The sequence below is a fragment of the Bombina bombina genome, chromosome 3, assembly GCF_027579735.1.
Source record: "Bombina bombina isolate aBomBom1 chromosome 3, aBomBom1.pri, whole genome shotgun sequence".
Classification (NCBI taxonomy): domain Eukaryota; kingdom Metazoa; phylum Chordata; class Amphibia; order Anura; family Bombinatoridae; genus Bombina; species Bombina bombina.
The window spans coordinates 1,026,693,035-1,026,715,064 of NC_069501.1; the positions used below are offsets into that span (position 1 = coordinate 1,026,693,035).

General features: G+C 38.4%; 1 protein-coding gene across 3 annotated transcripts in view; it reads right to left on the reverse strand.

Moving 5' to 3' along the window:
- Nucleotides 1-22,030, reverse strand: part of SLC11A2 (solute carrier family 11 member 2) — a 192,752-nt gene that overhangs the window by 118,587 nt on the left and 52,135 nt on the right. For all 3 annotated transcript variants that reach the window (XM_053708216.1, XM_053708217.1, XM_053708218.1), the window contains exons 2-4: nt 20,119-20,202; nt 5,544-5,680; nt 3,487-3,612 (exon numbers count right to left, since the gene is read on the reverse strand). In XM_053708216.1, coding sequence (XP_053564191.1) covers nt 3,487-3,612; nt 5,544-5,680; nt 20,119-20,152 — 297 coding nt within the window. In that variant the 5' untranslated portion in view covers nt 20,153-20,202. The remainder of the gene's footprint in view (nt 1-3,486; nt 3,613-5,543; nt 5,681-20,118; nt 20,203-22,030) is intronic.

Here is a 22,030-nt window from a genome sequence, read left to right on the forward strand (position 1 = left end):
GCAACGGCAAAACGTAACTCAGTAGAACATGAAGGCGCGCCAGTCTATAACGAAAGGCGCAATATACCTCCGCCGGGACAAAAGAAAACACCGGCCCCCTAGAAGTATAAGTAGCGTTTGGGTTACCTGCATGCGTAGTAAGAATTGGTGGTAGAGAACTCGCCTTGTGGGAAATAGAATCCCCAGAGGCGGATGGCTCAGTGGGCACCTGATTCCCCGATCCAGAGGAACAGAGCACTCTAAAACGGCATTCGGAACATAACTGATGGACATGTATCACCCGGGTCAATTCATATTCTTTGCAAGAAGTAGAGTCTGAATCAGAGACATCCGTCTCCAAAAAAAAAAAATAAGAATCCTCCATAACTGGGACACTGAATAAAAAATGGACCAATAAGTCAAATCTAAACGGCACCTTACACCCCCAATGGCTGGGGCACTCACCACCTCCAGAGAACCAGACACCAGCGGACCAGGATTTCTCCGTCTCCACACGGTCAGGAATGCAGAAAAGGAGTCACAAGGTAAACCGTGCAGTCCATGCAAAAGCGTGCCCGACCTTAAAGGCTGCATCACTAGACATAGGCGGTTATGTTCCAAAATAGCCATGAGCCGAAGCAACATAACACAGTAGCAGACAGAATCACATAACAAACATGATTATAAACCCCCCTGTTCAATAACCCCCTTCAGGAGATATTAACCCTTGATTCCTAGATACAAAAAAAGAGCCTCACTGAGACCCAATGTTAAAGTTAACCCCCAAAAGGTTGTAGCCCCTCTCAGATAAACAGTTGTAATTACAATACATCCATGATGAAAGTAAAATGAAACCATCTTACCGGAATCTACGCCGTGGAACAGGAACACGGCCCTTCAAGTGTGACGGATAGTAGCGTCGCTTCTGCCATGGACTTGAGAGAAAAAAGCAGGCAGCGAAACTAGTCAATGCTGATTGCTTGTGAAGCTGTTAATATGAGTCGGTATGGTTTAGCAGAAAGACTCTCCCTGCATCTCTGGACTCTAACTTTCATCCAGGCTCTCACTGAGAGGCTGACAGGACTACTTAAAACTGCATTCCCAGGCCGAAGAGTACTACCCTCCATAAGAGACTATCGAAAAATTCTGACACTTCTCTGCCTACCTCCTGGGACGAAAGGCAAAGAATGACTGGGGGATGAGGGAAGTAGGAGGGGTATTTAAGCCTTTGGCTGGGGTGTCTTTGCCTCCTCCTGGTGGCCAGGTTCTGAATTCCCAAAAGAAAGTAGGATTTACTTTCACTTTAACTGGAGAATAAAGCCATTTTTTAAGTTTTATAATACATTGCAACAGTTAAAAAATCCATTGCAAATAAGTTGCTGCGAAAAGTAAAGAAATGCTCCGTTTTTAAAATGTCTCGAATTAATGTGTTTACTTTGCTCTTGGTCTAACATCACATAATTCTAAGGGGAAAAAATAAAGTAGTAAAAAAAGGTGCATTGCTCACATTAGTATTCACAGCTTTGCAGACCGTGAGAGGTGCTGCTTCATATTTGGCTGATCTCTTAAAACCGTGTTTTGATCTGGCCGCATTGTGTTAAGGAAAACTTACACAGTACAGCCAGAGAACAGCCTGATGTGGAGCAGAGCTGCAAAGTAAAGGCTGTGACACACTGCAAGCTGGGGGGGTGCGCAGCGTGTACATGCGGCTGTGCGCACTCAGTGTGTCCTGCTTTTTCATCTCTGAGCACTCTGCTACGTCAGGTCGCGTAGCTGAGCGCTCAGAGATGAAATATTTGATCTTCAGGAGCGATGCAAGGCAGCTGCTTCGCCTCGTGCCGCATCGCTTGCAGTTTGTCACAGCCTTAAAAGTGTTATCAGTTCCTGCATGTGTCCTGTTCTTTCTGTAGACATGCTGCATTTTCTGCTATGACATCTCCGATCACAGCCACCGCAGATTGCAATCGATATCCAGGGTTATGAACCAAAAATGGGCCGGCTCCTAAGCTTTCATCTCTGCTTTTTTAAATAAACATACCAAGAGAACGAAGAAAAAAAATGATAATAGGAGTAAATTAGAAAGTTGCTTAAAATTGCATGGTCTATCTGAATCATGAAAGAAAACATTTGGGTTTAGAGTCCCTTTAAACACATTCAGGTTTGAAACAACATTCTCCACAATATATTTTATAAATTAGCAACAGTTTTGTTATTTTTATAAAGTTGCTTTGAGTACTGGTTTAATGGTTTAATCACAAAAGGAAGACTGGACATGGAGCACATTAAGTTCAATACAGGAAATTCAGAAATGTCTACCTTTACAAGCTTTGTTTCTTCATAAAGAACAAGTACTTACCAACATATATGCACAACTCAACAGAACAAAATAGAAACACACTGAAAATGACAAAATGCACTGGGGGAAAATCAGAAAAAAAACCCTGCTCCAGCCATCACTAAAACAGAACATGCCACAGACAACAAAATGCAAAACATAGCCATGCCCTCTAGCTGCCCAGACTCATATAACACACAAGTAATCACTGTAGTCTCTATAAACTTAGTGTAGTGATGCATATGATTATTCATCTAAGTATATGCCCCAATACTAAACACAATATGATGTCTCTCCTGCATGAATAGAAAACACTTGCCTTTTAGCTAAGGGCTAACAATTAACAAAGAGCCTGAAGGCTGAAGGTAACCATCCTTACTGTATACAGGACAGAGTAAAAAAAAGGTAATGTGGAAGAAAGGGATGAGTCTTATTACCAGCTAAAAGGTGGGGTTTAGAGAGTCTGTCCCCCTCTAAAAGGAGCACATTTTGTGATGGGGATTGCTACTGTGGCGACTTGTAGGGGTTTGTACCTGTCAAACACAGCAGCAGCAGTTGTCTCGGCCAGTGAGCAATGTTGTCATCTGCTTTGCTTTAAAGTTGAAGAATAAGAGCGCCAACAATTGGCAGTGTAGATTTTGTGAATAAACTATTAAAGGGACATTCCAGCCAAAACTGAAATCCTCATGTATGAATTTAAGTTTGGAATAGAAACATTTTTGTAATATGCATGTATTAACAAAAATGCTTCTTTTAGAAGCTGTTTCAAAAGTGTATTTAAGTATGCATCATGCACTAGAATTTTAAACATCACTTATTAAGAGAGCCTAAGGTGCTTGTACCATCTGGTAATGACTCATTTTATTAATTGCCGACATGACAAGCCCTACTGATACTCTGAGCAGCTGCAGTATTTTAAATGCTGGTGCACTGACAACATCTAGCTATGCCTCACATGCACGTGCAGAATTTTTTTTTTAACACTAAAACAGTAATAACTTTTATTAGAAGCATTTTTCCATTACATGTATATTACAAATAAATATGTTTCTATCCAAAGATGTTATTCATCCATGTGCATTTTAATTTTGACTGGAATGTCCCTTTAAGTATAAATAAACTGATTAAAATAAAACTAAACTAAAGATAATTCTGTAAGGTAAAATACTTACTTTAAATTTAGCAACAGATCCAGACTGCAAGTCAGATTCTATGTTTCCAGGATCCAGGTAGGCAATGCTCATTAAGAAGCCAGGTCCTGTGAAGGCCCATAGTTTACGGAAACTGAAACAAGTGTACTGCAGAAAACAACAAAAAAGGATAAAACACTTTCCTAATAACTTGTGTGAACATTTCAGACACTTTACTTTAAGTGGTTTTAATAACGTATTTAGAATAGGTTTCAAATTAGACTTGCTGGACTCACATAGTGAGCATTAAACTACTCAGATTGGACTCAAGCCCAGTCTTTGTATTATCTTATATAATATAGAAAAACAAATTTGAAAGCAGGCGTTTAAGATGAGCGCGTAGGCTTCCTTTTCAAATTAAATTACAGACAGTTGTGCATTAGGAATTTAAAGCCAAGTAAATTGTGCAAAGAAACTAGTAAACGATGACTTAAAAAATGGGATAAAAGACCAACAAATTCTTAATGTGTTTCACTATCTTTATGTGGAACATGTTGTTACACTTATTTTTATACCACTTATTAAAGTCTATTAAAGGAACAATGTATTCAAACAAGCAGCTGTGAAGATTTGATTACATTCAAACCTGCTGCAGGCACACCCTTTCAATTTTAGATGGGCTTTCTCTACTTCCACTTCCAAGAAGTTAATTGTTGCTGCTGCCTCATGTTTACTGCTATACTTAATTACTATAGGCTGCAGAATCAAAAGTAGATATTTCAAATGACATCATAAAGGTAAAGGAACTATTTGTAAACATTTTATTACAATGCAGCAGGTAAAATGGATAACGGAGAACAGATTAAATGGACGTTAAACACTAAATAAATGTTAGATAAAATTATGCATTCAAAGAAAAGGTTAGTCTGAGAATATGTAGATGTATTTTTTTAAGTTTTATTAGCTGTTTAAATATTGAAAAAATAAGTGTAAAGTTGTAGGGGTAGATAAAACAAATGTCGAGCGGACATGATTCGCTATAGCGAATCATGTCCATTCGACATCGCTAAATGCCGACATCATACACTGTCGGCATTTATCATTGCACAAGCATTTCTAGTGAAATGCTTATGCAATGCTGCCCCCTGCTAACCGGAGGCCAATCGGCTGCTAGCAGGGGGTATCAATCATCCCGATCGGATCGGGATGATTTCAGTCCCCCACCAAAAAATTGGCGGAGAAGTTAAAGAGCAGCGGTCTTACGACCGCTGCTTCTTAACTTCTGTTTCAGGCGAAGTTGCGGTTGGCGGATTTAGGGGTAAATACTTTTATTAGGTAGTTTGCAATGTGTGTGAATGGCGGATTAGGGGTTAATAGTTTAATTAGGCATATTGTGTTGTGGGGGGTTGTCGGTTTAGGGGTTAATACTTTTATTATTAGTTCCAATGTGGGTTTGATGGCGGATATAGGGGTCTTGACGTGTCTGGTTTATTTTTGGGAGGCATGTTAGACTTTTACGGGAGCTTTAATGTTTTTTTTTTTTTTTTTCTTAGGCGCCGTCAGTTTCTAAAGTGCCGTAAGTCACTGGCGACTCCAGAAATTTGTATTTACGCACATTTCTGGGCATCGCTAGTTTATCTGACTTACTGCACTTTATGAACTGCCGGCGGGATTAATGTAATACCCCGATGTGCAAGGTGAAATTACGGGCGGCGCGGTTTTCAGCAGTTGCGCTGAAGCCTGCGCCGTATATGTAATCTCGCCCTGGGTATTTCTAAACGCAGGACAAAATTTAGAAACTATTTAGCATGGGTTTTATTTAGTGGTTGTAGATGTGTAACAGATTTTGGGGGTCAAAGTTAGAAAAAGTGTGTGGTATCTTTAGAAAGCCCATTTAATGGCGAGAAAAACAGTAGATAATATGTGTGGGTACAGTAAATGAGTAAGAGGAAATTTACGGCTAAACACAAACACCGCATAAATGTAAAAATAGCCCTGGTCCCAAACAGTAAGAAAACTGAAAAGTGCTGTGGTCACTAAGGGGTTTAAGCAATTTTAACAGTACAATATCCATTCCAGTATACTACACATGTACGTACCACCTCATCTTCAGGGATTGGTATCTTCTCATCAAAGTAGCTGGTAAATGGTTCTCCTTCTACCACAGGATCAATGCTGCTTCCACTGCAGGAAACAGATTGATCTTGCTTGGGGTTACTATCCTCTGATTCATTTTCTAAGGAAAAAAAACAACAACATCAACCCTCAGAATGGTAGCCACCAATCAGCAAGCGCTACCTAAGGTGCTGAACCAAAAATGGAACGACTCCTAAGCATACATTCCTGCTTTTTCCAATAAAGATACCAAGAGAACAAAGAAAAATTGATAATAGGAGTAAATTAGAAAGTTGCTTAAAATTGGGTTTAGTATCCATTTTAATGGCATAAAAATGTATATTCCCCACAGAAAAGCCTCTTATAAAAGAAACCTTTATCTAAAGCAATTAAAAACATAGTAGCAATCCAAAATAGTACATAGCTCTGTCAGCATAGTACTGGTCTTTTTTCTTTTTATGAGAGGCTTTCCGTGGAGAATATTAATTTTTATTAGCACTTCAAACTACCCACATTTCCACAACTCAGTAAAGCCAAAGGCCATCATATAATAGGCAAATACTGCACTCAATGTACATGTGCTGGGTGAGGTCTGGACTTTGACTGGGCCATTGCAACACCTTGATTCTTTTCTTTTTCAGACATTTTGTTGTAGATTTACTGGAGTGCTTGGGATCATTATGCTGTTGCATTAACTAATTTCGGCCAAGCTTTAGCTATCGGACAGATGGCCTCACATTTGACTCTAGAATACTTTGGTATACAGAGGAGTTCATTGTTGACTCAATGACTGCAAGTTGCTTAGGTCCTGGGTTGCAAAACAAGCCCAAAACATCACCCCTCCACAACCGTGCTTGACTGTTCGTATGAGGTTTTTGTGCTGATATACAGTGTTTAGTTTTCGCCAAGCGTGGCGCTGTGCATTATGGCCAAACATCTCTACTTTGGTCCCGTCTGTCCAAAGGACATTGTTCCAGAAGTCTTGTGGTTTGTTCAGATGCAACTTTACAAACCTAAGCTGTACTGTCATGTTCTTTTTAGAGAGAAGAGGCTTTTTCCTGGCAACCCTTCCATACAAACCATACATGTTCAGTCTAATTGTACTTTCATCAACTTTAACATTTAACATGCTAACTGAGGCCTGAGGAGTCTGAGATGTAACTCTTGTTTTTGTTTTTTTAAATTTGTCTGATCATTGCACGGTCTGAGATTGGGGTGAATTTGCCGGGACGTCCACTCCTGGGAAGATTGGCAACTGTCTTGAAATCACAATCGCTTCTCTAAGATCACTGCTGATGTCTTTTCTCCTTGGCATTTTGTTAACACACACCTGATTGCTCCAGACCAGCAAACTGTTAAAACTTGCTTTTATAGAGATGGTCACACTTGATGATTATCAATTAATCAAGGGCATTTGATTAGCAGCATCTGGCTACTACTTATCCTCTTAATTCCTATGGAAGCAGTAAGGGTGTACTTCTCTATTTGGGCTTTATTTTTGTTAAATAAATTATTACACAGTGTAATATGTCATGTGTTGTTGTTCATATTTACCTAATTTTAAGACCAACTAAAGACCAGACGATTGTTTTTTTGATCCTGATACACACACACACACACACACACATATACATATATATATATATATATATATATATATATATATATATATATATATATATATTATTATTATTTATTTATTTTTATTGTCAGTTGCAGGGAGAAGAGGCATCTTTGGGTTTTCTGTACATCCCAGTCATTAATGGTGAGAGCTACTAGAGTGACCCATGAAAAATATAAACTCTGTAAAAAAAATGAATCTGTGCTATTTCAATGTTGTTGTGAGATTACAATCTAATGATTAGTATGGCAAAGGTCAGCAAACACAAAAGAGCATTGATAGCTCCTGAATTACAGGGGTGAGCTGTAAAGCAGCTGGTGTATGAGCAATACCCAATGGCTTGTGGTTTGCTAAAGTCAGTGTCACCTGATTATGCTGCATGCAGATTTTGAACTGCAAGTCATTAATTCACTCAGCTCTCTAAGCAGGCAAGGGAATGACCTACTAGAGCAGCACAACAACTGAGGATTTTCTAATTCTGAGAACTTTAAATGTACCTTGGCTTTAACTGATAAACAACTACAAAACAATACTTTATATACTAACATTATGACTATGGCTAGCCTTGTTGTATGTGGACTAAAGCCCAGATTGGCTCCTCCAAATAAGGCAAACATTTATCAGTACAAAAGTAGATGTAATTGTAATACCACTTAAGTGGTGTATTTGTTGAAGTGTAAATCTAACTTAATATACATAGGTAGAACGAAGAGAAAATTCAAATACAGATTCCAGGAACAGCTAAAAACATCACTAACTTGTTTAACCAATATAGTGTATCTGAACACTTCAAATGTGTACACTGTAGCAATTCAGAAGGGTTGGAAATTAGGATTTTATTACAAGGACAGAGACTCCTATTTTGCATTAACTTTCCATTTACTGAACAGACAGCACTTAAAAGCATTGACAAATTTGAATAAGGTAAACAGAAATTTTTTTAACCAATAAGAAGACAGTTACATGTTATGAAATAAGTATATATCCAATCAGATAACAACCAAAGATATAAGTGGACAGAGGAATAACACCTAATCCTCTTTTTCACTTTGCTGAACAGACGTTAAGTACTGTATTTGAATTTTATTATTATATATAAAAAAATGTTGTTTATTGATATTTGTATATACAATTTCATGTTTCTCAATTTGTTTATATAAGTCCCATAAAAACCGGAATAGCCTAGAGGGCTATGACCGCAATATAACAATAATGTAATATCATTTCATTTTATTTCTAATATATTTATTCTCTTTCTTAACCGTTACGTTTCTTTTTGAGTGATTTTTTCTCCTGGGTATTTCTATCTTCCTTTGTTGGTTTTACACTTGCGTCTCAGGGCTACTTCTTGTCGGTCTTTGTCTCCGCCCTCTTAGTGACGCATCTTCTTATTTCTATTTCCCGCCCTCAATGCCTCCTCAGTATCCTTCACAGACTTTTTTCCCCTCCTCCTCTGATGAGTTACCATAATTAATAGCAACATTTGTGGAGTTTCTCTTAGTTATTTATTTAAAGGGACACTGTACCCAAATTTTTTCTTTTGTAATTCAGATAGAGCATGCAATTTTAAACAACTTTTTAATTTACTCCTATTATCAATTTTTCTTCGTTCTCTTGCTATCATTATTTGAAAAAGAAGGCATCTAAGCTTTTTTCTGGTTTCAGTACTCTGGACAGCACTTTTTTATTGGTGGATGAATTTATCCACCAATCAGCAAGGACAACCCAGGTTGTTCACCAAAAATGGGCCGGCATGTAAACTTACATTCTTGCATTTCAAATAAAGATACCAAGAGAATGAAGAAAATTTGATAATAGGAGTAAATTAGAAAGTTGCTTAAAATTTCATGCTCAATCTGAATCACAAAAGAATATTTTTGGGTACAGTGTCCTTTTAAGTTAAACTGAGTCTAGTTATTTTGTTAAATATCAGATAGTTTTGCTTAATCATTGAACTGTTTAGAATAGATAGCATAGTGGTTAGCTTGCCTGTTTGGTATCTATTGCTTAACTATGTCTAATGAGAATATTTCTGAGGTTTCAAATAAATCTTTGAAAGAGATTATGTCCTCTATGGCAGGGGTCGCCAACCTTTCGGATCTCAGGGACCACTAAACTCACAATTTTGAATCCTGTGGACCACTAACATTATTTTTTTTAAAAAGGTACAAACCTCTATAAATGACTATAATGTATGTATTTATATATATATTTTTATATATATATATATATATATATATATATATATATATATACATACAGTATATATACACACACATACTGTACATAACTAGTATAACCATAGCTAAATTTACATTATGTATATATTTACACATTTGTAAAAATGATGTTTTGGAATAAACAACTGAATGACAGAACTGAGAGAATACTTCCAAATGACAGATGAAGGGTGAGTGCCAACTTTTGAGATGGATACAGAGAGGCAGAACGTGGGGGGGAAATAATTATGTTTAAAAGGACCACAAGACTTCCAAGTTACCTCCCCAGTTAGGAATTATTCAAAACTACTTATGATCATAGACAGACATCAGAGTCATAAATTAAGTTTATATCAGAAAGCTCTCAATATGGATGTGAGCTAACCACGGCTGATGTTACTGGCAATTACTATTATACTGGTCTGACATGGCTAATCTGCTGGATGGCAATTACTGGAATTCAGGTGGAATGGCTTTGTGCGCGGGAAAATTATTAGAATGAAAAACAATTAATATTTAATTAAAGAAAAAGAAGATTGATGGGAGGAAGACAAACAGTGATGTAAGTCCATCTGAAGGAATTAGGAAAACTACTACAAAGAGACAGGTAAAGGGAACAAAATAAATGAAATATGAAAAAAAAAAAATTAAGATTTTCTTTTTTATATATACTTTAATTCCACTATTTCAAGCCAAGACTACAGGGAGTGCAGAATTATAAGGCAAGTTGTATTTTTGAGGATTAATTTTATTATTGAACAACAACCATGTTCTCAATGAACCCAAAAAACTCATTAATATCAAAGCTGAATAGTTTTGGAAGTAGTTTTTAGTTTGTTTTTAGTTATAGCTATTTTAGGGGGATATCTGTGTGTGCAGGTGACTATTACTGTGCATAATTATTAGGCAACTTAACAAAAAACAAATATATACCCATTTCAATTATTTATTTTTACCAGTGATGTTGCAGCTCTGAAATATGGCCAAACTGGTGGCAAGTGGCATCTTGGCAGCTGCACGCTTGACTTTTCTCAGTTCATGGGCAGTTATTTTGCGCCTTGGTTTTTCCACACGCTTCTTGCGACCCTGTTGACTATTTTGAATGAAACGCTTGATTGTTCGATGATCACGCTTCAGAAGCTTTGCAATTTTAAGAGTGCTGCATCCCTCTGCAAGATATCTCACTATTTTTGACTTTTCGGAGCCTGTCAAGTCCTTCTTTTGACCCATTTTGACAAAGGAAAGGAAGTTGCCTAATAATTATGCACACCTGATATAGGGTGTTGATGTCATTAGACCACACCCCTTCTCATTACAGAGATGCACATCACCTAATATGCTTAATTGGTAGTAGGCTTTCGAGCCTATACAGCTTGGAGTAAGACAACATGCATAAAGAGGATGATGTGGTCAAAATACTCATTTGCCTAATAATTCTGCACTCCCTGTATACCAACCTCTGCTGGCTTTAGAATGGAAGCATCTTCCTCTGAGCAGCCCACCGGGCGGGAGGAGTTAAAAATACAATCTAGCTACGCAAGTTTTCACTGATGTCCGGCCAGGGGGTGACACCATCAGAGGAGAATAATTCCTGCTTGATGGTGTCAAGGACCACCAACATCTTCTCGTGGACCACCAGTGGTCCATGGACCACTGGTTGGCGACCGCTGCTCTATGGCTTCTCTCCAGCAACAGATGCAGTCAGTTATGCCTGCAGTTAATGATGCTTTCAAAATTCCTAAAAAAGCAACTTGTAAAAGAAAACATTTATGTATTAATGATGAAATTTCTCCTATAATTTCTGCTGAGAATTTTGATAAAGGTCTGCCTGGTTCAGACAATGAGTCTGCGCTACCCCAAAAATTACAGGATTTTTCCTCAGAAGATTCTGAGCTTGTTATAGAAAAAAATAAGAAACATATAACTAAGTGCAAAAATGACGTTGACATGGTTTCAACATCTGAGTTGGAAGACTCCAATTATTCTAAAAAAATCATGATATTAAAGATGATGATTCATTGTATGAGGATGTTTCAGACTCATCATCCTCTAATGGTGATTCTCCCAAATATAAGAGGTCTAAGAAACTTAACAAGTCTAAGAAGCCCAGATTACTAGACAATGCAGTGGAATCCTACCTTGATCCAGATGACATTGAACACCCTAGGTCTTCTAATTGGAGACCATCAAAAAGGGTTTCTAAATTTATAGCTTACTATATTAGGAGACCATTATCTAAAAAATCTAAAAATATTTTAAGGGCAGAGTGCCCTAGACCCGAATTACCAAATTTAGCTCATGCCACTCCTGAGATTGATCTCAATTTACTTAAGTTTATTGGCAGAAAAATGTTTAATATTCATAAAGGACCTGACAGGTTTTTAAAAGCATGTCAGGACAAGTTGTTAGACACTCTTGGCCCGGTAACTAAGTTACTAGAATTGTCCGAAGATGCTATTTCTAGGGAAACTCAAATTGATCCCACTATTATTAAACAATGGGTTGAGTTGGTGACTCCAATTCAGCCCTGTCTTCTCAAAGGAGACGAATTTTATTAAGGAAACTTGACCCTAAATTATCTGATTTCGCTCTCACTGAAATGGGTCAAAAGGCCAAAGGATTCTTATTTGGTGACGCAGGACTAAAAGAATTGTCCAATTATGTTTCTTCTCTAAATTCATTGAACAAGATAAAATCTCAAACAAAGAAAATCTTTAATCAAAATACTAGAGTTTTTGGCAGGGCCGGAAAAGGAAGGGGCCGCTTTCCTGGCCGTTCATCCTATGTATCCAGATCCCTCTACCAGAACAACCCAGTACCATCTTCCTCCTTCAACAGCTTCTTCCCAACAAGAAGCAGACAATGGCCATCTAGAGGAAGATGTTCTAGAAGACCCTTCTCAGGTAAATTTGAACATTTGTCATTCCATGCTTTCTTTCCCTCAAAAGATAGGAGGCAGACTTGCCTTATTTATTCACAATTGGGAAAAAAATATCTCAAGACCCGTGGATACTTCAAGCAGTTTCGGGTCTTCACCTCAACTTTATATCCATTCCCTATCAGTCATACCTTCCCAATCCCATAATTTTTTCCCATTCAGATTATCACCTTCTTGATTTAGAAATTACAGAATTAGTCAATAAACATGCTATAGAAATAGCTCCTTCAGACAAAGTGTCATTCATCAACAACATGTTCTTAGTAAAAAAAGAAAGAGGGTTCTTTTCGCCCTGTTATAAACCTAAGGGATCTCAATTACCATCTAGAATACAATCATTTCAAAATGGAGGTAATTCATCTCCTCAGAGATTGTCTTTTTCCAAAAGATTGGTTAGTTCGTCTAGATCTGAAAGATGCATACCTTTCGATTTCCATTCACCATTCTTTCAGAAATTTTTTAAGATTTCTTTGGAAAAACAACCTTTGGCAATTCACATGCATTCCTTTTGGACTTTCTTCAGCTTCTTGGGCATTCACAAAGATTCTTCGCCCTGTTGTTGCTTGGCTTCAAATGAGGGGTGTTCGTCTTATAATTTATTTAGACGATATCCTTATCATGCACCAAGATCTTCTTTCTTTGATTTCTCATCTCAGTTTAACGATAAGTCTCTTCCAGAATTTAGGTTTTGTAATCAACTTCAAAAAATCCGAAATCAATGCTTCCCAATCTCTAAAATTTCTGGGATTTCTAATAGATTCTCAATCGGCTATTTTGAGTCTTCCTTTGGACAAAGTCAAGAAAATAAAGAAAGAGATATATATGATCAAATGTTCTCAAAATCCCTCAATTTCAAATTCGGACTTTAGCTCAAATAATTGGTCTCCTGTCGTCATCCATCCAAGCTATTTTTCCAGCTCCTCTTCATTACAGAGCTCTTCAAAGACTGAAGATTTTTTATCTTCGCAAAGGTTTTTTCCTATTGTCACAAGATTTCTTTGTCAGAGGAAGCAAGATCAAAATTGTTATGGTGCTTAGCAAATTTAGAAGCTTGGATTATTTTGGAATCAGATGCCAACAATTCAGGATGGGGAGCCAGTTTGGTCCTCTCATTATTGGAGGCAAATGGACTTCAGAAGAAAAGAACCTCCATATCAATTGTTTAGAATTATTAGCAGGTTCTTTTGCGGTCAAGAGTTTTGTTCGATCCAATCATCCTATTTCTGTTCTTCTAAAGATGGACAATATTTCTGCTGTCAAGTACCTCAACCGTTTGGGGGGGTACTGCATCAAAAATATTGTCGGACTTAACATCAGAATTTATCCATTCTTGTTTGGATCACAATATTCTCATTCAAGCAGAATATATTCCGGGTCAGAACAATACTATGGCAGATTGGGGTTCTCGCCATCTTCAGGATTCCAGCGATTTGAAACTGAATCCCAAGATATTTCATATTTTGTCTTATCTCAGGGGTCCCTTTTCCATAGACCTATTTGCATCTCGCTTGAATCATCAGCTGACTGCATTTTTCAGTTGCAGACCGGATCCTCTAGCTCTAGCGACGGACGCGTTCCTACAGGAATGGCCAATTCTAGGAACTTATGCATTCCCTCCTTTTTCAATGATTCCACAAACAATTTCATTTGTCAGGAGGAATCTTCTTTCTGTTCTTATAATAACTCCCTGGTGGTCAGCCCAGTCTTGGTTTTTAGCCCTTTTAGATATGTCTTACCTTCCTCCTCTTCTTCTTCCTCTCCAACAAGATCTTCTATTGGACCCGATAGGTCAACCTCACAACCTAGTTCTTCAGGGATCCCTTCATTTGATTGCCTAGATTATTTCAGGGGATCCTGGTCATTCGAGAGTCTTTCGGAAGAAGCTAAATCGCTACTCAGAGACTCTTGGGCACCAGGAACCAAGAAGTTATACAAATATGCATGGCTCAAATAGTCTAATTGGTGAAGTAGCAGGGACCTGGATCCCTTTTCAGCTGAAGTGAATGAAGTAATTAACTATTTGACGTCATTGTTCAGAGCAGGTTTAGCATACAGGTCTATTAATGTTGCAATTTCAGCAGGACATTATCCTTTAACTAATATTCCTATTGGCCAGATTTCTTCCATTAAAAAACTTCTTAATGCAATCAGGGTTAAAAAACCTCCGGTTCCTAAACATTCTTATTTTTGGGATGTTGATTTATTAATTAATTTCTTTACTAACTGGCCTTCTAATAAGGATCTTTCTCTTAAACAATTGACTTGCAAATTAGCTTCTAAAATGTTTACTCCTCAAGGTGTAGTTTTTTCTCTTTCTAGGAGAACTAAATCTCTTTCATCCTCTATTTTCTATCCTTATTTTTTTGAGTGCCCTAAATTGTGTGTTGTTTCTTGCTTGAAAGAATATGAGTCTAGAACTTTACCTTTTAGATTATCATCTTCTTCCTGTCAACTTCTTATTTCATTTCTTTCCCCTCATCTGCCTGTTTCAACTACCACTATAAGTAGGTGGGTTAAGTGGATTATGTCTCTAGCTGGTGTGGAAGACAAGTTTTCAGCTCATTCAGTTAGGGGAGCTTCAGCTTCAAAAGCCTTTATTAAATCTGCTTCATTACAAGAAATCCTTAATGCAGCAGATTGGTAATCTGATTCTGTATTTCGACAGTTTTATTTCAAACCTATAACTTCAATTCCACACCATCTTTTGTCATGATTAATTTTGCTTTAAAAAAACTTGCAAAATAGGAGTCTCTATCCTTGTAATAAAATGGGGATTATTCTAACTCAGTGAAGGAATAATCTAGATTTTATTAAAGAGACAGAGACGAGTATTTTCCCTCCCTTATTTTTATGTATTTTATTAAATTTTACATAATTATTATCCCTCCCAGATGATTAAGATTATATTATATATTATGTTATTATTTTACATGTTCTCTTTTACAGCCCAGAACCCGACAAATTCAGGATTCCAAATGTGATCAAGCCTTGGTATCATATACTTCATCAAGAATTTCTTCTCTCCATCAGGATGACGTCTCTCCTTTCCAAGATTTTTCTTCTCGTCTCTGGAGACATTTTCCTTCCATCAAGTTTCCTGTATTCTTCACTATTCTGTTTTGCATTTTTGCATGTGTATCAGAATTTTGTTTCATTTTTGTTCCTACTTTCTTTATGTTATTAGCAGCAAAGCTCAAATAAGATTAGGTGTTATTCCTCTGTCCACTTACACCTTTGGTTGTTATCTGATTGGATGTTTACTTATTACATAACATGTAACTGTATTCTTATTGGTTAAAAAAAATTTGTATACCTTATTCAAATTTGTCAATGCTTTTAAGTGCTGTCTGTTCAGTAAATGGAAAGTTAATGCAAAATACTTGTCTTTGTCTCTTTAATAAAATCTAGATTATTCCCTCACTGAGTTGGGATAATCCCCATGGTTAAATGGATCACACCTAATGTGTGGGATACAAATACGCTACTCAAATTAAGGCAACGTAAAACCTACTCGATTAAACAGTTAGGAAGTCTACAACCTAAAGGTTTAAATATCAATCTAGATATCCAAGCATTCCTTAATTGATTGATTCTAGGGTATACATGTGAACAGTTCTATCTACTCCTCCTGATATTCCAGGATTGAGAATGGAGTTAAAACTTTTGTCTTTGATGTTATGCAATGATTATATTATGTGCTGTCATTTTATCCTTAAAGGAACAGGAAACCCATTTTTTCATGATTCAGATAGAGCATACAATTTTAAACAACTTTCCAATTTACTTTTATTTTCTAATTTGCTTCATTATTTAGGTTTCCTTTGTTGAAAACCATAGACAGGTAGGCTCAGCTGGGTGCTAATTGTCGATTTGTGGCTGTACGTATAAAATGTGTAGCCACCAATAAGCAAATAGCACCAAGGTGCTGAGCCTACCTAGCTATTACTCTCATTATGCACACTTCCCAATAATCTATTAAACACATCTATCAACCAATTTTTGAAAGGTAACTCAAGGGTCAAACGAAACAGGGGAGAAAGCGTATATAAGGAGGGTATTGACAACATTCATTATACTCAAATTTCCAAAGCTACGGAACGAAACGCATTGAGTTATTCTTGTCCAAGTGAGGCTTCCATAGCCCTCCTCACACTGAGGTTTGAAACTTCCAGACTGCTTGGTGCCAAGGACCTTCAGATCTCTGATAAGGAGACAGAGGAATTGCTGCACAGAATATCCAGTGCCAAAGGGAATCCTTCACAGAGGATCAAAGTTCAAGAACTTATCTGCCTTTATCTTAAAGGGACAGTACACTGTAAAATAGTTTTTATATTAAATGTATTTTTAATGACTTGTTATACCAGCTGCAGAGTATAAAATGTATGAGAAATTGCATTTTCAGGTTTGTGTATATGTAGCTGGTTTTGTGCGTTTAAACCACTGCCTATTACAATGGGTTGAGCTTCAGGTAGTGGCGGTCTACTCAAAAGGCCTCTAAGATAACATCCACAAAGTCCAAAGACAAAGTAAGGACCCAAAAGAGATCAGGACTGCATGATTGAAAGAATATGACCATCTCTAAAGATCCAGTCTGGACCAAACCTCAGAAAACCTACAGCTCAAGGAATTAACGAATGAAGGAGCATTCTAAAACTCCTATTGGGTCACGACAAGAGAGACTGCATAGCAATCCCCCAGATCCCCAAGAACGTAGGATCAAAAAAGGGGATACTGTAAGGACTGCATAACAATCCCCCAGATCCCCAAGAACGTAGGATCAAAAAAGGGGATACTGTAAGGACAAAAATGGTCCCTAAGAACCTAGTTTCTGCTTCCAGATGACCGAAAGTCCTACCCCAAAAGGCAAGGGGAAGCAAAAAGCATAGCAATCCTCAAAAAAGAGGAGAGAAACACTGGCGAAAGAGATCTAAAAATCGGGCAATCCAATCCACAAGGAGAACCATTAGGGGGGATAATCACCCCCTACACCAGGTACTGAAGATCTCCATGCAGTCACCTGATCATCTCCCCCGGAAAGGGAGGACTCTAGCTCCTGTCCAAGGACCTCAGGAACTACAAATATACTGCCATAGCAGAATTCGCAATCCCAGTAAACCATGGAAGCTATGCAGGGACAATACACTTAGCATTGAGTACAACCAACATTGGCCGCCCCACCAAGCTGAAATAACTTAAGCTGATATCTAGGATAGAAGAGCCTATAACCTGTTGAAACAAGAAAAACAACCACGTAACAAGAGGTAAGCAAACTTGATATCCAACCAGGACCAGCCTACTGATCAGGGCACAATCGAACAGTTCAAGGACTAACTGAAAGTTCTAAACCCTAGCAGGACTAGATTAAACAAACAGACAAACGACAGACAAATAAGCTCTGAGGCATTGTCTCTTAACATCCTTTTTTTTTTTTTTATGACTTCCGCCGAAAGCAACAACCATCGCGACCATAAAATTGCTAGTATCAAAACCCCAGAGAAGAAGAGAGTTTCCTAAAAGGAAAAGTCTACAACAGTCTCAAGCTCTGGGAAAAAAAGAAACACATCCTAACCGGATCAAAAGAAAGTAGGCAGCACCCGCAGGTGAATGCCAATGAAGATAGAAACACTAACAGGGCCAGCCTGTCAGAGACCTGATTCCTCAAGAGCTCAGAACTGGGATTAGATACACAAAACAAAAGACAATCAGGAGTAGGATCCATATCCCTCCACTGACTCGTCCTGCGCTGTCCGCCATCAGAATCAGAAGACTGAGGATCCGGAGGCCAATAAAGACTGAAATCCTCCAAAGCCTCCAATACCTGCCTCAGCAGTACACGCAGGCGTGTCAGTCTGAATCTAAAGGCAAAATCCATCTCCGACGGGGCATTTGAAGGCCCCGACCCTGACTGTAGTACCCCTGAAGCCTCAGAGGGAACCGCTCCCCCAGAGGAAAAACCTGGCTCAGGTTAGGAGGACACGGATAAGCTCTTCGCTGGTCCTCAGGAAACTGTAAATGCGGCAATGCCAAGAATATGGCCATGCGCAACTGAGTTGCAACCTCTGGCAGAAATAAACCTCCTTTCGGAGGAGTAACGATATTTGGGACAACTGCCTGTGTAGGAACAGAAAATTCCAGGGAACGCACCTCGCGGGACACAGAATCCTCAGAGGCGGATGGCTCGGCGGTCTCTAATCTTTCCCCAGAGGAAGAAAAGAGCACCCTATTACAGCATACGGAACATAATTGATTGGGCTGGATTACCCGGGCCTCCATACAATCTAAGCAGGAATCTGAATCCAAGAAATCCTCTTCAGAAAAATCAGGGTCCTCCATAACTTGACCGGACAAATTTTGTACAAAAATAACTGGCACCTCACACCCCCAATGGCTGGGGCATTCACCACCTCCAATGACCCAGGCAAGTAGATAATAGACCCTCTCCACCGACCCTCGGTCAAGAATACGGAAATGGAGAACGAAAACGTGACCACGCCCCGTCACGAGGTGCAACCCACAGGTCAAGGAAAAGTGCGCTAGTCCCATCAAGAAACTGCGTAGCTCGAAAAAACCTGTACGTTCCGTAAAAGCCATGAGCCCCAACATCACTACACATAAGCAGACAGAATCACATAACAAATATGATTAAAGACCCCCCCCTGTTCAATAACCCCCCTCAGGAGATATTAACCCTTTATTCTATAAAGATAAAGGAGTCCCACTGAGACTCTGTGTTTTATCATTACATTATATTCCCACAGTGATAAGGAAAATGAAACGATCTTACCGGAATCTATGCCGTGGAACAGTAACACAGTCCTTCAAGTGTGACCGATAGTAGCGTCGCTTCTGACATGGACTTGAGTGAAGAAAGCAGGCAGCGAAACTCGTCAACGCTGATTGCTTATGGAGCTGTTGATATGAGTCGGGATGGTTTCGCAGAAAGACTCTCCCTGCATCTCCGGACTCTAACTTTCATCCAAGCTCTCACTGAGAGGCTGACAAAACTAATTAAAACTCCAGTCCCATCTCGAAGAGTAATACCCTCCATAAGAGACTATTCCCTTATCTTGTAACACTTCTCTGCCAACCACCTGTGACGAAAGGCAAAGAATGACTGGAGGATGAGGGAAGTGGGGGAGGTATTTAAAGAGACAGTCTAGTCCAAAATAAACTTTCTTGATCCAGATAGAGAATGTAATTTTAAACAATTTTCCAATTTACTATTATCAATTTTGCTTTGTTCTTTTGGTATTCTTAGTTGAAAGCTAAACCTAGGATGTTCATATGCTAATTTCTAAGTCCTTTAAGGCCACCTCTTTTCTCAAGGCATTTTGACAGTTTTTCACCACTAGAGGGTGTTAGTTCACGTTTGTCATATAGATAACACTGTGCTCACGCACGTGGAGTTCCAGTGAGCAAGCTCTGATTGGCTAAAATAAAAGTCTGTAAAAAAAAACGGAAATAAGGGGGCAGTTTGCAGAGGCTTAGATACAAGGTAATCACAGGGGTAAAAACTGTATTAATATAACTGTGTTGGTTATGCAAAACTAGGGAATGGGTAATAAAAGGATTATCTATCTTTTCAAACAATACAACTTCTGGTGTAAACTGTCCCTTTAAGCCTTTGGCTGGGGTGTCTTTGGCCAGGTTCTGTATTTCACAAAAGTAATGAATGCAGCTGTGGACTCTCCCCGTTTTAAGAAGAAAAAGAAAGTCCACAGAACAAGTCTATACTTGGTGTTACAGACACATAATGGTTATTAAATTATGCAAAGCCTTACCGTTTAGGTGTTTATAATCCCGGTCTGATGCCATTGTTGCAGTTGATAGAGAGGATTCCCGTTCCTTTAAATTAACCACATTAACTAGAAGAGAAGAAAACAGAAAAAAAAAGTTTTATGATGGGAAACAGCATTTTGCTTATTTAGGAGAGGACTTCTAGCGTAAGAAGTCATTAAGAAATGCTAATACTTTTCTCATCCAATTACATGCTTTCCAGGTTAAAAAAAGGAATCTTTCCCAAAATACCAAAGAATTTGTAGTATTTTTGCTATTACTCTATTTAAACAGAAAAAAGCCTAGTTTGTTTGTTTTTTTATTTACCTATCAAAACTATATATTTCGGTATATTTCATGCTACTGTTTCGCCGCCAAATACGATCATATTTAAAAAATCATTAACTTTTTTACAAACTTTGGGTTTCTCACTATAATTATTTACACACAACTACTGCAGCCATAAGACAAATGGTTGTAAAAGGTTCTCTGGGGTCCCCTTTATTCAGAAATAGCAGACATGCATGGCTTTGCAATTAGTTTTTAGTAATTAGAAGTTCGCTAATTGCAGCTGTGCACACACTTCTGAAATTCCTGGGAGTGAAGGGGTTAGTTAGTTAGCTGGTAAGGGTAATAGTATTTTAACACAGGGATTACCCTCCCACCTACCTGATCCCTCCCAAACAGCTCTCTCCCCTCCCACACTCCTGACCACCATTGCCAGTATGAAGTTTTTGGAGTTTTTTTTGTTTTTAAATAAATTCATTTTATTTATTTGGGGGGGGTTTTCTGCAGTGTAGGATCCCCTTTGCCCTCCCACCTCCCTAATCCCTCCCAAACAGCTCTCTAACCCTCCCTCCTCCTGGCGTCTGCCATCTTAGGTACAGGCAGCTGTCTGTCAGTACCCAGTTTATAGTTTTTTTTTTAATTTGGATATATATATATTTATATATGAGATAGATAAAATGGTTTTCCGTAACATAGGAGTCTCCTCCCCCCAACCATTATGTAGTGCTCCCCACCCTGATTCAGATTTTTCAGCAATGTAGTGTCTCCTCTCTCCCTTCCAAACTATTTTTTTTCGATAGGTAGGGTGCCGCCCCTCCCACTCACTCCTCTCTCTACCATTGTGCCGCCCCTCCCACCTTCCTCCCAAACCTCCCACTGGCACAGACTGATAATTGTTACAGACAGTGACACAGGCCATGTCAATGTCTAAGGATCAGGCACCTGCCTTCATATAGAAGGGTGCTCTGGTTCCATATGCAGACAGATACCTCAGGGACAGCATCTCTCAACTAACTTTTTTCTCTGAAGCTAGGACACACACACATATATATATATATATATATACACACATACATTATATATATATATATATATATATATACACACATATATATATACATACACACACACACACACACACACACACACACACAGGTGGCCCTCAGTTTACGCTGGTTCAATTTGCGCCGTTTCAGAATAACAACCTTTTTTTTTTCCAGTCATGTGACTGCTATTGAAAAGCATTGAAAAGCAGTGCACTAATTAAAATAGCCAGTAGGTGGAGCTGTCCGCTTGTGTTGCAGCAAGGTTATGCAATTTAGCAGACTGAAATTAATCTGTGTACATAGAACAGACCTTAGCTATCGAGCAGCTTTCAAGCAACAAGACCTAGCAGCAATTTCCCTATTATCTTCCTCTCCAGCTGCTTGAGATGAGGGTGCCTAACTGCCTATTAATCACTCTAGAATGAAATGCATCGAATAGGTGCAGACCCAATATTATCTAACATGCTAACAATGCAGAGAACTGTTTGCAGAAAAATGCAAGTAAAAAAATGTTTTTGTTCATTAAACTTAGTTTGATGATACAGTCTATTGTGTGATTATTTAGGTTTATAATGCTGTTTAG